Source organism: Peromyscus maniculatus, chromosome 6 (assembly GCF_049852395.1).
Source record: "Peromyscus maniculatus bairdii isolate BWxNUB_F1_BW_parent chromosome 6, HU_Pman_BW_mat_3.1, whole genome shotgun sequence".
NCBI classification, from domain to species: Eukaryota; Metazoa; Chordata; class Mammalia; order Rodentia; family Cricetidae; genus Peromyscus; species Peromyscus maniculatus.
In genome coordinates this window covers 124568390-124585471 of record NC_134857.1, presented here as the reverse complement: position 1 = coordinate 124585471, position 17082 = coordinate 124568390, and the positions used below count along the sequence as shown (strand labels likewise).

At 39.8% G+C, this 17082-nt stretch overlaps 1 protein-coding gene across 1 annotated transcript in view; it reads left to right on the top strand.

Moving 5' to 3' along the window:
* LOC102920438 (calcium-activated chloride channel regulator 1-like) overlaps nt 1–13245 on the top strand; it is a 93810-nt gene extending 80565 nt beyond the window's left edge. Inside the window, 15 exon segments of the mRNA XM_076575337.1 lie at nt 1474–1614; nt 2220–2367; nt 2707–2815; nt 4389–4566; nt 6126–6149; nt 6151–6354; nt 7488–7721; nt 8030–8207; nt 9223–9319; nt 9706–9937; nt 10657–10927; nt 11462–11633; nt 12167–12311; nt 12747–12861; nt 13046–13245. Of these exon segments, the coding sequence (XP_076431452.1) occupies nt 1474–1614; nt 2220–2367; nt 2707–2815; nt 4389–4566; nt 6126–6149; nt 6151–6354; nt 7488–7721; nt 8030–8207; nt 9223–9319; nt 9706–9937; nt 10657–10927; nt 11462–11633; nt 12167–12311; nt 12747–12861; nt 13046–13200 (2403 nt within the window). The 3' untranslated portion in view covers nt 13201–13245.
* Nucleotides 13246–17082: the final 3837 nt, after the last annotated feature.

The window sequence follows — 17082 nt, the reverse complement described above, 5'->3', positions numbered from 1 at the left end:
GGCCATTTGCCCGGGTGTCTTCTCTTCCTTCTTCTCTGGTATGCACTTGCTCCTTGGGTGGCCAGCCACCTTGCTTCTTCCACTCTATCCTCATCACAGGAAAATGTAGAGAAGTATGACCCTCAGCCTCTTAGGTGTTTGTGGTAGCTTTCTAGTGCAGAAATGCAAAACCGTCTTCAGTTGCTCTCTGCTGCTGATGGTGCATTGGATTCATTGCTGGTCCTTATAATGGTGTTTAGCATCTGTGTATGGATCAGCCCCACCTTCTTATAACAGGACAGAGATCTCAGCTTGTTTGTCAAAGCTGCACAGAAAAGGGAGTGCAGCCATTTTGATTGACAGCATTCACTTTTTCACCTTTTTCCAGAAGAACTTTTATAATCTGATCCAGGCTAACAGGAGCAGCAATATGAGGAGAACAACCAGCTTCCTGTTTCTCATTCACTGGCACTCCAAGGTGAAGCAAGAATTCAACCATTTCTGCATGTCCAGCTGAGAATGCCCAGTGCACTGCAGATCTGCTGTCCTAGTCAGCTCTAGGATATTGACCATGGTCCTCTTTTCCAGCCCCTCCCTTCTGCTGTAGACTGGGTTCTGACTGCTAAGTTAGATGCTTAACCCTTCCTTAATTTTCCAAGCATCTCCCACAGACTTCCAATCCTAATTACTTTTATAACTGATCCAGCATCTTTGCTCCTAATGCCAACCTTCACTGCTGGCCTCAAGAGGTTATAGGTAAAGGCACACATGAATTTGGGCACGTAAAAAGAAACTTACGATTTAAGAGACTTTGTAAAATTATCCTGTTTGAGGTAAAGAGGCTTTGATTCGATTCTAGTTTATGTACATACTTTAATGCTAATTTCATTGTGTGACATTGTTACTGTTGGACCCCAAAGTTTAGGGTCTCAAGTGGGTGCCCCAAGAACCCAGACTCCAGTCCAGTTGATGCAACAGCACGAGGATTTTATTGAAGCTTCTGTACAGAAGGCCTCCTCTGCTCCCAAGAGCAAGAATCACAACCTACTGCAGCCCCGTGAGTGCTTTTTAAAGGAAAAATCCACAAAACCCACAAGATTACAATTTTCATATAATGTCATTTCGATTGATTTATGTCTAGAGGCTAATTTCCTAAGATCATGGTCTAGTTACAGAGTGATCACAGAGGGGTACAGTTATATCAACAGGTACATTCTTCCTGAAACCTCAAGGGGGGTATCAAGGCAGGAGTGGAGTTTACATACAGGTCATGGTGGTCCTTCCTGGAACACTTGCAACTATCCCAGTCACAGTTGAGCACATTTCTTAACAGAAATCTTTTTACATTGTTACATTGTCACAGGTTGAATAATGGCTGAGTCAGGTGGCCCTTCGAACTAGTTTTTTTAGTTTCTCATTTCCTGGGGCTTGGGGAGTGCAAGCCTGAAGGGTTAGGGTCTTTCAGTTACCACAATGCACTTTTAATTTTATCAGGAAATGATAACTCAAGCCTCTACTTACCTGTTTGAAGCCACCAAAAGAAGATTTTATTTCAGGAATGAAAGCATTTTGGTCCCAATGACCTGGAAGTCAAAATCTGAGTACTTAACACCAAAACGAGAATCATATGACCAAGTAGGTGTCATATCCCTCTCTTAAACTTTTTCCTGTGCCTTTTACAAATGAATATGTACATTTTGGTAAATGCTAATTGTGTTGGGAATAAAACTAGTAATACAGCTTTTATGGGTGTAAAAGAAATTATCCTTGTTTGTAAAATGTCATTTCTTTTTATTTTATTTTATTTTATTTTACAATACCATTCAGTTCTACATATCAGCCACGGGTTCCCCTATTCTCCCCCCTCCCACCTCCTCCCCTTACCCCCAGCCTACCCCCCATTCCCACTTCCTCCAGGGCAAATCCTCCCCCAAGGACTGCGATCAACCTGGTAGACGCAGTCCAGGCAGGTCCAGTCCCTTCCTCCCAGACTGAGCCAAGTGTCCCAGCATAAGTTCCAGGATTCAAACAGCCAACTTATGCAATGAGCACAGGACTTGGTCCCACTGCCTAGTTGCCTCCCAAACTGATCAAGCCAATCAACTATCTCACCTATTCAGAGGGCCTGATTCAGCTGGGGGCCCCTCAGCCTTTGGTTCATAGTTCATGTGTTTCCATTCAGAAAAATGTCATTTCTAAAACCCTTGTAATCTGACTGGGTTTGTTCTTCTGCATTTTAGGCAGACGTCATAGTTGCTGATCCTAATCTGAAATATGGAGATGATCCCTACACACTTCAATATGGACAATGTGGAGACAGAGGACAGTACATACATTTTACTCCAAACTTCCAACTGACTGAAAATTTGCCTATGTATGGACCCCGAGGTAGAAATATATATTTTATACTTCATATTTCCACTGGGAAAGAGCAAACCACCACTATTAATGTGGATTTCTAAAATGTAAAGTAAAGTAAACATTAAGTAATACCTTCATTTAGAAATATGCTGATTATAATCATCCTGTTGTATATATAAAGTTGATAATTAAATGAGTCATTTGTTGGTTTCATTCCATTTTATCTTTTTTGGGCTAATGAAAAATATTGATTTCTAGAGGTCTCCAGCTCAGGTTAGCAGATGAGCAAGAAATTCAAAGTAGAAGGAAAAATCATCCTTAAATTATTTCAACTACAGCTTTATAGATGACAATCTTCTCTCTCAGGCAGAGTCTTTGTCCATGAGTGGGCCCATCTCCGGTGGGGAGTATTTGATGAGTATAACAGAGACCGGCCCTTCTACATGTCTGAAAAGAACACTATTGAAGCAACAAGGTATCACAGTGTGACCTAATCTGACGCTAAAACTTCCAATTTACAGCTGGCTCTTCAGCATTCTCTATTAGGTAGTTCAAGTACAGTTCTAGGGTTAGATTTACAAAAGCCCTATGCATGAACTGGTAAGATGTTTAATTTGACTTTTAAATTCAAAGTAGCAAACACTTAGAATATTGAGGAAGTTTTGAGAACAATAGGAACCAGTGTTTGGAGAAAATAATTCTATGAGAGAATATCAGTTAGATCAGGGAGGATGCTAGAGAACCCTCTACTCCCATCCCCTTGTGATGTGTGGTGTGTCAAGCTGCCTTGAGTCTTGCACACAGGTAGGGCTGCTCTCAGCATGGCCGCCTACCCCAACTTCCACCCCACAAAACTATCCCTTGCCTAGACAATACCTATTCAACCTTTACCTGTTTCTCCTCTTAGTCTCTCTGCTCCTCCCATTGGAGGTTAGATACCCTGAAGAGAGTTTCCAGAGAGCAAGTGTGTGCCTCTCTCAGACTTCTACTAATCAGCCTTAGCCATCCAGGAGATTTGTTTTCTCCCAATAGGGCTGAAGATCCTTGAGACTATGGGTTTTGTTTTGTTTTTGTAGTTTTCTAACAAAGTCAAAACTAAGCAAAGGATTATCAAATGATAAGTATTTAAAACATTAAACAAATGAATGCATTTTGCTATCATCAGTTATAAAAAGATATATACTAGTGTAAACAAGGCTCTAAACCCACATTTACAGTGTCCCTGCACTGTTCCCAGAAACTTTGAGTCTCATCATGTATAAGATAACCTTCTCAGACAACCCTAGAGCCATCTCTCTTGAAATACATTACAACTACTATTATCCTTGCAATACAAACTGTAATATGAACTAATATCATGAAGTATGAATAGGAAGAAATTATACACATAAAGAAGGTTTTAGAATCCTTTTAATATTCTCTGACAGGGATCTGACAACTATCTTTGTCGTGAAGCCCAACGGTTTGACACCTGTGTCCTTCCAGTTCTTCCATTAGCAGCTTACTGGTTATAAAAATGTAAACTACAAATTACTGTACCAAATTGAAAACCATATAATTTAAACATAGAAATTTAAGAAGATTTTAAGCACATTTTGACTTCCTGTCCTCACTAAAAAAAAATAATTCCTCTGTAACTCTTACCTAATTTAATCTTTATAATATCCATGTAAGTTTGAAATTACTATCTTATGCCAAAACCACAGGGAAAATATATTTATTGATCATATCAAGAAGCCAATGCCTGCTTAAGAGTGTACATAGAAAATACAGCTTTTACTAAAACCAAGGGTGTGGACAGGCAATCACTGTGCCTACTTTTGTCAAAATGAAATGCTTGTGCATGACCAAACAGAGTTGTCACTGAGAAAAAGACTTCGTAACATTGGTCTTTATTGCTGACTTGCCTAAGTTCAATTTAAAAACAGAATGTGTGGCTTCAAAACTGGGGCTGATGGTGTACCTTTGTGGTAGAGGGCTTACCTAACATGCACAGGCCATGGGTTCAAGAGCTTGCACCACAAAAGTAATTCAATTCATTATCATAGATGTTCCACTCACATTTCTGGCAGAATCATGGTGAAAGAATGTCAGGGAGGCATCTGCATATCAAGGCAATGCCATCGAGATTCAAAGACAGGACTGTATGAGCCCAAATGTACATTTATCCCAAACAAAGCCCAAGCAGCCAGGGACTCCATAATGTTCATGCAAAGTCTTGATTCTGTAAGTACTTTCCATTTACTCAAGAAAGAATCCTTGCAAAGTATCAAGTGATGAAGATATAAGTCTATGATAGTAAGCATCCCCACAAAGAGAAGGAAAAGCACTCATTCAGCCCATGTCAAGGGTGTCTGGATAGTATCCTACCCCTTCTTATTAACCTGTTCGTTATCTTCAAATGTAGCTCTGTACCCTTCTTAGTGAGTCACATAACTTCTTAAATCCTTCTCTTACTGATGTCTATTGTGCCTGGGTGCAGAATAACAACCTTACTTTAATGTTTCTCGCAAGTGTTTATTCCTATCACTCCCAAAGTAATCTACAATGGAGTTTTCAGCTGACATCTAGATTTTCCACTTTCTTCTCACTAAAGTTTACCAAACCATTATAAAATTATAATATTTGGGAAATATACATGGCCCTGCCTCCATAAAATAGAGAGATATAAGAACAAAAGTTCACAGAGATAATGGTTTAAATACATAGTTTGATGGGTTTCAACAAATGTCAATGGACTTGACATAGAAACCCACCCTGTCATTCTCAAGATGTCGCTGAGAGACCATTACTAACTATGATACTTAGTCCGCTTATTTTAAAAATGAAATTGAAATATTTGTTTCTCATTGTTATTGTTATGTTTATAAAGTCTAATATAAATAAGTTTAAGCTCAGTGCTTGATTCAAGGTAGGTACAAAACAAGCCTTAAATTTTTATCTTAAAATGGATAATGTATTTTCAAAATATCTACTCATCTCTTTCCCTAGATAAACCCAATCCTTTTTAATTTTTGTTTTTACTTGACATATAATAAATTTATGGGATACAGTGTGACATTTCAATAGACAGAATGTCAAATGATGAAATAGGACTAAATAGCATACTCATTATTTTAAAGATTTATGCTCTTTTTTGTGGTAAGAACATTCAAAATCCTCTCCAGCAGAGGATTTTCAGGGTTTAGAGTAATAAAAACATCTACTGACAGAATTATTAGATGCAATTCATCACTAGGAGAAATGTGTACATCTCTTATACTTTTATTATCTTTCAAGGGTATTGTTAATATGTGTCATTCATCGACACTAATAACAAGCTAAATGGCTAGAGTAACTGTCCTCAAGTTTCTGGGCCAACTACGGAGATGTGGAGCATTGACAATAAAGGACTGCCATCTCTCCTATTCCACTTTTAGGGGACAGAAATTACCAGAAGCCATAACACTCTTTCTGTAAATATAATTCCAAATGGGAGATCCTCAAATGTTTAGATGAGGAAACAGGAAGGTGACTTAATCACATGACCAGCCTCCATTCTTCATTGATGGTCTAACTTTAAAATATCCAAAAAGCATTAGCTGTGTGTGTGTGTTGATAGTATGACTCACTTGCACTAGAGGCATGTAAAATGTATGTCCAAACACCTGATTATAAAGTTATTCTCATCAGGAGACAAATCCTGTTCAGGATGCACAAGGTAGCTAACTTCATATTTGGAAAAGAAGGTGATCCCTTACAAGTTTTTACAATATCATGTTTGAATTTTTTTTTCTTTTTTTCAGGTGGTTAAATTTTGCACAGAAAAATACCCACAATAGAGAAGCCCCAAACCTACAAAACAAAATGTGCAATGGCAGAAGCACATGGAACATAATCAAGAAGTCTGCTGATTTTCAGAATTCCTCTCCAATGATAGGAAAAGTAGCCCTGCCCAGACCTGCATTTTCACTGCTGAAGTCCAAACAGCGGGTAGTCTGCTTGGTCCTAGATAAATCAGCAAGCATGAAATCAGTAAGACACTTTTTGTTGACACTCTCAAATTAAGTATTTAAGTTAAATACAGAAATATAACTTAATGTTATCTTAGTTGTAATAAACTAACACACATATGTTTATGTCAATGAAAAATGAGATTAAAAAATGATGGTTAGAAGGAGGTTATAAGATTATGGATAATTTTTATCTCATAATTTTTAGTTCTAACTAAAAAAAAGTTTAATTGCACACACACAGAAAAATAAAGTCAGGTGAGATTGTGCTTGCCTAATCTTAGCTACTCAGGAGGCTGAGACAGGAAGACCACTTGTGTCTATCAGCTTTAGGCCCATGTGGGCAACCTACCAAGATCTCATCTCAAAAAAGAATAAGGAGAGGAAAAAATGGAAACTATCCATGATTCCACCATTGAACATATCACTTCATGCTTTTCTTATTCTTAATGTCTACCTTTTTCTTCAAAAATGTAATTACATTTTGTATGAATTGTAATCTGATCTTTTACATAATATGCCTTAAAAACTCCCCATGTGAAAAAGGATTCTGTGAAAGATTTTAATAATTATGCCATATTTACTGAAGCAGTAAGTTCAGGGCTTATATGGGTCTACACCAGATCCTCTGTATATATAAGTATAGTTACTCACTTAATATTTTCATGAGACTTCTCGTGCCTAAAAAGCCAAAAGAGGCCATCAGATGCTCTGGCATTGAGGGTACAGTGTGAGCCATATCTGGGTTCTGACAACTGAACCCAGATTCTCTGCAAGAGCAGAAAGAACTCTTTTTTGTTTTTTGTTTCATTTTTGTTTTTGTTCAGTTATTCTTTTGTTTTTACATCCCAACCAAAGTTTCCCCTCCACCCTCACCTACCCCCTCCCCAATCCATTCTTCCTCCTCTGTTTCTTCTTAGATAGAGGTGGGAAGTCTTAACCGCTGAGCTAACTATCAAACTGCCAAACTGATTTTTTTCCATAGGTTTAATTTTTAATGACATAAAGAAGTTAAACTTTAAAATACACCAAAGAATTATTGCCAAGATCTATGGTCTTTGGTGATTCTTGTCTTTTACCAGTCTCACAAGGTTTCAAGAGACTCCTGGGTTCTTCATATGTCTATATATACTATATACACATTTTTTTTTACAGGGAAACCCTATCACTCATCTCACCCGAATGAACCAAGCAGCAGAGCTGTTCTTAATTCAAATTATTGAAAAGGGATCCTTGGTTGGCCTGGTCACATTTGATAGCACTGCTACAATCCGAAACCTTCTAGCAAGAATGACCAGTGAGAACTCCTACCTAGAGATCAGTGCAAACCTGCCTCGACAAGTCGGGAATGGAACTTCAATTTGCAATGGACTCAGAAGCGGATTCCAGGTTAAAAAAGAAAATTAATTACTGTCACTTGCCATTGACCACTTTTAACTTTTAGCGAGGGTGGTGAGCTCCTGAGCTCCTCATATATGATATTCTAACCCGATAAAAACAAGTCATCTGCAAGAAGAGAAAAGTAGCCTTCCTGCTCTCTGCAGCCCCTCTGTGTCCTGCTAGAAGACTAGGCAAATCCAGACTCCGGCTCGGGCAGAAGCCCAAGGACTCCTCCAACTGAAAGACAGTTTATTCTTGCTTTTCATTTATTCAGAAATCATTTTTCTGTGATTAGTAACGTGGCTTTTCCCATTCAGGCAATTACCTCCAGTGACCAGAGGACTTCCGGTTCTGAGATCATATTGCTGACAGATGGGGAAGATGGCCAGATAAGTTCATGCTTTGAGGAAGTCAAAAGCAGTGGTGCCGTCATCCACACCATCGCTCTGGGGCCTTCCGCTGCTAGAGAACTGGAGACCTTGTCCGACATGACAGGTACAACTTCGGAAGTGTTTGGACAATCGTCTGTAGTCTGTCCTGCCACACATGTTCTTCTCCATAGGCTGAAAACTGCTCAAAAATTCCCTGTCTAGAAATTCATCTTCGCTTGGTCCCACTCGGGTTCTTTTCTCCCCGCCCCTCACTCCTCCGTATGTGAACTTCTCAGGTTCTTCCTTATTGATTGTCACCGTTCATTCTGCTCCCCATTTCAACCAATACCGCTAATCAGAACCTTGTTTCTCTATGGTTTCTCAACTGCGTCCAAAACTATTTCTCAGTTTAAAAACACATTCAATCCCACAGAAAATGTTTGGACATCCCAATTTTATGGAAGGGCAAATGGACACCAGAGGCTGTAAATGCTTTGCCTGAAAGGCCTGACTACCCGTTCAGGGCTCATTCCATCTTGGAGTGTTTCTGTCAGGTCCCAGTGCATCCTAAGCCTTGTGTGGCTACTGCAGTTATCACCCAGATGGACTTCCTGACACTTACTAGTTCCATAAGTATTAATGAACACCATATTTTAAGCAATCATTTCTCCTCTGTAACCTATTCTTTCTCAGCTTCTTACATGTAAGTAATCTCCCTCTTCCTTTGTCTCCATTGTCTATTTTCATCAATCTTTACTTTGTTCTAAACGGTCAATATTTAATTATCATTGATGTGGTTTTGATCCAACTAGAAAATAAGCCATTAGCTTCTAAGAACTGGTTTAAATTTCATTTCTGTAGTATTGTATTGCATTCAGGCTTTGCTAAGAAAGCATGCACTTCTATTTAGTGGCTAATTATCAATCAAACAATTTTAATTCCTTAATTTCCCTTTGTTCTTATCACACTTACTTTAAGCAAGGTTTTAGTAATTGTAGAATTCTGCGTGGGACACTACAACACTGAGGATCTTGAGACGTAATGTTTTGTGGAGTGTAACTAAACATCTGAAATAGAGGGTTAAATAGATCAATGACAGCACAAGTAACTAGGCTTTCCCATTGAAAACTCCCCTTCAGGAGGGCTTCGCTTTTATGCCAATCACGATGTGAATGGCCTCATGGATGCTTTCAGCGGGATTTCATCTAGAAGTGGCAGCATCTCTGAGCAGGCTCTGCAGGTCAGCAAAACCCTTTGTCTTCTCACTGTTGTAATAAACTCCTATTATCCTAATTACTAACTAGTCTTCTCTAACAAATAACTCTTCCTTAAAAAACAGTTCTGTTGTATACAGGAAGCACTTCCTTATTGAATTGGTTCTCATGGCTTACACATGCCTCATCTCCTCCAGTCCTTCATTCCTTATAATATTATTTTTACTCTTTATAGTTTTTTTAAATTTAATTTTAATAATTTAATTTTTTACTTACCTATTATTTTACTGAAAAAATATTTAAAAATTCTAACTGAAATATTTTTTAAATCCAAAATTGAACTGCTAAACTTTAAAATTCCATAGTAATAACATAGGGGGTTTTATATGTTTGTTTTTTATTTCTCTAACAATTGGAGAGCAAAGCCTTGAATATTAAAGGGAAGGAATTGATAAACGGTACAGTACTGGTGGATAGTACCATTGGCAATGACACATTCTTTGTTATCACCTGGACAATTCAAAAGCCAGAAATTATTCTTCAAGATCCAAAAGGAAAAAAATACACAACCTCAGATTTCCGAGGTGATGATAAGCTAAATATTTTCTCTGTCCGACTTCGAATACCAGGCATCGCAGAGGTAATCTATTCTTTGGTTTTCATTAATTATCAATTTATATTAGAAAATAAAGGCTGTCAGGGACAAGGACAGAATCTCTAGTTAGTGGAAAAATACAGAACCCCCGATAAGACAGGGAACTAGATCATCTTACAGTCAGGTTACCTAGCAACAGGACATTGAGTCAGAGCCCTTGACCCTCTCACCCTGTAAACATCCTATACAAACATCCTGTTAGCTTGCCCCACCTTATACAGATGACAGCTTCTTGCTCCCCTCACTCTGCAGGAACTATATAAACCATTCTGGAAGAAAATGAAGTTGCACCTTGATCAGAATCTAGACTTGGTGTGTTTTCCTTTGTATCTCCTGTCCCTACATTCCCTCCTTAGGGTGGTCGAGAACCTGTTGTAGCCCTGCAGGTGGGGCAAAAGTGCTCTTCTGTGTTCTCAATGCTAAAACAGTAACAGATAAGTCATCTTAAAAATAATCTTAATGGAACACATAGCAACTCATACCCATGTTATTAGTTTATGAAATCAGATATTAAAATCATTACTTAGGCTGAGGCAGTGTCTGAGTGGTGTACTAGCTTAGCTTGCATGAGGCCCTGGCTCCCTCCTCATCATCAAACAAGAAATGATTATTCTTTTTACATTTCTAGGTAATTATATATCGTAAGCACAGAATAAGAAAACACTATCAAAGCAATTAATATATGTTTGTTTGTTTTTTTTCAGACAGGAACTTGGACCTACAGCCTCTTTAATAAGGCTGGCAAATCTCAGTCACTAACAGTGACGGTGACCACTAGAGCAAGAAGTCCTACCACACCCCCAGTAATTGTAACTGCTCACGTGAGTCAAAACACAGCATGGTACACTAGCCCAATGATTGTGTATGCACGAGTCAGCCAAGGATGTCTGCCTGTTCTGGGAGCCAGTGTCACAGCCACTATAGAAGCTGAAGATGGACATCAAGTCACACTGGAGCTCTGGGACAACGGGGCAGGTAATGGGAACCCGAGTTGACACCACAGAATGTAAAATTCTCTCTCTGGACTCTATCTCAATGCTTCCTCTGTAGGCTTAAAAACTGTATTTCAAAGTGAATGGAATCTAGTTGTAATGTGTCAAACCTCTGCACAGACGTAAACACCATCGTCATCTTCAGAGCTGGTGAGCAGTTTTACTTGAACCATGGAAGGAAGTTGAGTACAGTTCTTCTCCATCTCCATTGTCAGTTTTAATGTACTTCATTTTCTCTATATTTTCTTATCTTGGTAAGTTTCTTATATGAAATAAGAACAGCTATTACTAATCAAATGTGCACCACAAAAGGACTGAACACCTACTGTGAATTACTCCAACACTACAGAGTCATCATGTGACCAAAACAAGCTTTGAAGCAAAACGATGTGACTCTAGGATTCATGTACTTGAAACTGTGCTATCTTATCTGTGAAATCACTGACATCACCTGTGCTCACAGTCACAACTGTCATTTTTCTAACTAGATAACTAATTCTTACATTCCATTGCCAAGGTGCTGATACACTCAAAAATGATGGCGTCTACTCAAGATATTTTGCAGAGTACCATGGAAATGGGAGATACAGCTTAAAAGTCAGGGTCACGGCAAGAAAAACCATCACTAAAGTAAATTTAAAACAACCAAACAAGGCTCTATATGTACCTGGCTATGTTGAAAATGGTAAGTAACATCCAAACAGAAATATGTGTGGTTTTAGGTCTAATGAATACAACAAACATCAAAAATCATAATGGACTACTGAAAATCCAGGCATGTAATTCCTTTTAATCATCTGAATGTTTCAAAGTCAAACTCAGGTCAGTGGATTCATAGACCATATCTCTGCATATTTTGTTAATACCCCTTCAAGTCATCATTCCATTTACATCAATAAAGCTCACTCAGCATCTTTATGATGCAGGCTCTGTGCTAGGTGCTGGAGCTGCAAATACAGATAATACAACTTGTGTCCTAAAAGAATTTACAGGCAAGTGTTAGATATAGTTTAACTAAAATGTAATGTTCCCTCATCCATTTCAAAATTCTGTTAAAACAAGCTTTTCTTTCAATAAACGTTGTACGTTTCAATATCTGCTGTTAATCAACATTAGCACTGAGTAGCTTCAAGATCAACCTACAAAAACAGACATGAAAACATAGAAAATTACTTTTTTTTTTTTGCGGGTGTGTAGATACAATTATATGGAATCCACCAAGATCTGAGTATTCGGTAGTAGTCACAGACACTGTTATGGTAAACACAGAAATCCCTAGAGGGTCCTTCACTGTGTCTGGAACTTCGTTCACTGTGTCTGGAGCACCTCATGGTGGGGGCCACACTCCTGTGTTCCCACCCAGTAAAGTGACAGATCTGGAAACCCAGTTTAAAGGAGATAATCTTCACCTTATGTGACAAGAAGGATGACAAGAAGGAAATCAAGATGCTGGTCGAGGCCGCACTAGGTCCCGAGTACATTAGTGTAATTAGTGCTCATCCGGCTTCTGTGCCTTTGACTCAGCCTCATCTCTTCTCTGGTCTCTCACTGAGTGCCCCACCCCCACCCCATTACTCCTTCTTTCAACTTAATAAAAAGTCACAGAAGATACTCACGGTCTTTACTGCACATGAACATTATGCGTTCCTTGTTCTAACTTAAAACTGAGTGAAGCTCTTTCTACGTCCTTCTAAAAAGAAACCTGGACACTGGGTGGCAGGCTGGTATTACCGATACTGAATTCTGTGATTTTTGTAACTGGACATTTTTTGAAATAACTGTTCATATACTTGTCTTTAAAGTCAGTGAGACGAGATAGCCAGATACAAAGTGTACCTGGGCTCTCCATCACTAAAGCTTGGCATGCAAGTCTGGTAACTCCTACACAGGTGCAGTGCAGTACAGAGAACCGTCCTGGTAACTCTTAACACCTGTCTCTTTTCCAGCGCATAGATACGTCATCAGAATGAGTAAGCGTTCTTGGCATATAGAAGATTTTAACAAGGCTACTATAGTGAATACTCATTTTGTTACTCCTAAAGAGGCTGGCTCAAAGGAAAAATTTAAATTCAAACCAGAAAATATTGAAAATGGTACCAAGCTTACATTGGGATTCAGGGCATCAATGAAGCCATCCTCAGATCAGAGGTCTCCAACATTGCCGAGGCTGTCAAGTTTATTCCTGGTTTGGGTACCAAAATGCCTGCACCCAGTTTGACAATTTTTCTATTTGTTGCAACTTTATTCATATTTTAAACTGAAAATTGTAGCAGAACTAAAATTCCATCTTATTTAGAATGAATTTACCATTCTCATTGTCTGCTACACAATCTTTATAAAATAAAAGTGAATGTTCAATGTTGTAAATTTTGTATCTGAGTCAATTAAAATCAACTAAGTTGCTCTATATAAATCAGAGTATTTCCTTGATCTAACTTTGAAGAGGATGAGTTAAAATGAACAACTCATTTTCCAAATATTAATATAGCAAAAGCTATTGCACTAAATATAATATGTAATTTTATAGAAATAAATGTACAAAGAAACAATATAAACCTCAGAAAGAGAAAATGATGTCTGTTTGCAGTGTAAATCAACCAAAAAGAAAGAAAGGAAGAAAGAAAGAAAGGAAGGAAGGAAGGAAGGAAGGAAGGAAGGAAGGAAGGAGGAAGGAAGGAAGGAAGGAAGGAAGAAAGAAAGAAAGAAAGAAAGAAAGAAAGAAAGAAAGAAAGAAAGAAAGAAAGAAAGAAAGAAAGAAAGAAAGAAAGAAAGAAAGACTAATTTTCATGGAGCATTGGGAAACTAATTCAATGCACAGACAAGAAAAAAGTAGTGGAAAAAAGTATCAATAGAGTGGATTCAAGATGGCGGAGACAAGCAGACGCAGGTAGGCCTGTGGTGGCGGCCCGCGGAGGTGGACGGGCCCGGCGGCGGCGGCCGAAGGGGACATTCAGGCCCGGCGGCGGCCCACAGAGGTGGACAGGCCCTGCGGCAGAGATAAGCAGACGGAGGTGGACAGGCCCGGCGGTGGCAGCCGACAGAGACATTCAGGCCCGGCGGCAGCCCACAGAGTTGGACAGGCCACGCAGCGGAGACAGGCAGACGCAGGTCGGCGACCTGCGGAGGTGGACGGGCCCAGTGGCAGCAGCCGACAGGGACATACAGGCCCAGCGGCAACCGGCAGAGACATACAGGCCCGGTGGCAGCCGGCAGAGACATACAGGCCCGGTGGCAGCCGGCAGAGACATACAGGCCCGGTGGCGGCCCGCAGAGGTGGATGGGCCCTGCAGCAGTGACAAGCAGAGGTAGGTGGGCCCGCGGTGGCAGCTGGCAGAGATATACAGGCCTGTTGGCGGCCCGCAGAGGCAGACAGACCCAGTGGCAGCTGACAGGGACATACAGGCCTGGCGGTTGAGACAAGTGGACGCAGGTGGGCCTGTGGCGGAGGGCCACAGGAGTGGACAGGCCCGGGGACTGAGAGGGGCGGACGCAGCTTGGAGCGGGGACGCCCCTGGCCCCAACACCTGGGGAAGAGGCTATCTCCGTGGGTCGGAACCAGGGCGAGTCTGGGCACTCTGTCTGGGGACAACCCAGGGCCCAGCTGTTCATCCTGTGAAACCCAACAACTTGGAGGTATTGGTGAGACTACCCTGCTCAGCTGAAACCCATCTGGGAGAGGATTCAGATACCTACAGTTTGAAGTCTGAAGAAACAAGATCAGCTGAGGAGTTGACAAATGAACAAAACGTGACCTGGGAACACAGAAGAAGGCACTACCCAGCCACTAAACCAGATCACCAGAATCATAAGTATATAATTCACCGACTGAAATCAGCTGTCCCTGAAGAAACAGCCCAATAGCACCAATTTAACCAAGAACCCCTACTAAACAAAGACTAAAAATTAGAACAAGAGAGGCACTCTCAGACACAGACACCACCTGCACCGCACAGAGGAAAAGATGAGTAGACGCCAGCGCAAAAATACAGGCAATAACATAAAGACCTATATGGCAACATCAGAACCTAGTGATTCTACACCTGCAAGACCTAAACATACCATGACAGAAGAAACAGAAGAAATCAACCCTAAAAATGACTTTAAGAAGATGATAGAAGCCCTTAAAGAAGAAATAAAACATTCCCTCAATGAGGAAATAAAAACTTTCCTTAAAGAGGAAATGAAAAACTACCTTAAAGAGGAAATAAAAACTTTCCTTAAGGAGGAAATGAAAAACTCCATTAAAGAGGAAATAAAAAACTCCCTTAAAGAAATGGAAGAAAAAATGAACAAAAAATGGGAAGAAATCAAATCAAGCCAAGAAAAAGCAATTAAACAGATGAAAGAAACATTCCAAGATCTGAAAAAGGAATTTGAGATAATAAAGAAAACACATGCTGAGGGAATGCTGGAAATAGAAATCCTGACAAAACGAACAGGAACTACAGAAACAAGCATAACCAACCGATTGCAAGAAATGGAACAGAGAATCTCTGATACTGAAGACATGATGAGAAAATAGATTCGTCAGTCAAAGAAAACACTAAAGACAAAAAAGTCGTAACACAAAACGTCCAGGAAATTTGGGACACCATGAAAAGACCAAACCTAAGAATAATAGGGATAGAAGAAGGAGAAGAATACCAACTCAAAGGCACAGAAAATATATTCAACAAAATCATAGAAGAAAACTTTCCTAACCTAAAGAAAGAAATACCTATGAAGATACAAGAAGCTTACAGAACACCGAATAGGCTGGATCCAAAAAAAAAGTCCCCTCGCCACATAATAATCAAAACACTAAACACACAGAACAAAGAAAAAATATTAAGAGTCGCAAAGGAAAAAGACCAAGTAACATATAAAGGTAAATCCATCAGAATAACACCAGACTACTCAATAGAGACTATGAAAGCTAGAAGATCATGGACAGATCTCATGCAGACACTAAGAGACCACGGATGCCAACCCAGACTATTATACCCAGCAAAACTCTTAATCACCATAGGCGGAGTAAACAAAATATTCCAGGATAAAACCAGATTTAATCAATACCTGTCTACAAACCCAGCCCTACAGAAAGCACTAGAAGGGAAAATTCAACCCAAAGAAGCTAAACACATCCATGAAAAATCAAGCAATAGATAATCCCACACCAACATACACCACAGAAGGACAACACAACACAACCACAAAAAATAACAGGAATTAACAATCACTGGTCATTAATATCCATCAATATCAATAGTCTCAACTCACCTATAAAAAGACATAGGCTAACAGAATGGATAAGAAAACAGAACCCATCCATCTGCTGCATACAAGAAACACACCTTAACTTCAAAGACAGACACTACCTCCGAGTAAAGGGCTGGGAAAAGGCTTTCTAAGCAAATGGACCTAAGAAACAAGCTGGTGTAGCTATCCTAATATCTAGAGAAAAAGGATGTTTCAAAAGAGAAGAAGTCTTGTGGCAATGCCTCAGTGGTCCAGGTAACTACCAGAACTCGGAAATCCGCAACGGAGACTAAGGCAGCAGAGATCTAGAGTGGAGTGCTGAGTTCTGGCAAACAGCTGCATCTTTCTTCCAGTAAGTACCTGAACAGGGCTGATGTGAATTATGTACAGTCCAGATTTTAAGAATCATACTCTCTCAGGGATCTCCACAAACTAGTGGGTGTCCTCCCTCACTGCCCCTGTGAGACAGTCTCTGTACAGGAGAGGCCTCACGTGACTTTGTCTCTGGTGTTCCTCTGGGGACATCTGTGTGAGAAACTGTATGCTCCAGAACCAGCTCTCGTGTCCTTTGGCCAATGCCGGAGTGTGAAATAGTCCAACGTGGGAAACAAAAGATGATCCCGATCGGGAATCGTGACATTTTTTTCTTTTTTTTTGGATGATGGTCATGTTCTGTTTTGAAATAACCTCTGTGTATTTCATTTATTTTCTTTTACCTGGCGATCTCTGAGCAGGCTTCAGATTTTGACAGTTGATGAAAGATACGACAAGCATTAATGTGTGGGTGAAAAGCTTGGTGAAATTCTGAGTGAAGTTTTAGTTAAAGTTGGTTGAATTTGGGATTGACTGGGAGGCCAAAGATTTAAAAAGCAGAAGATTCTCTCAAGACACAAGTTGTGT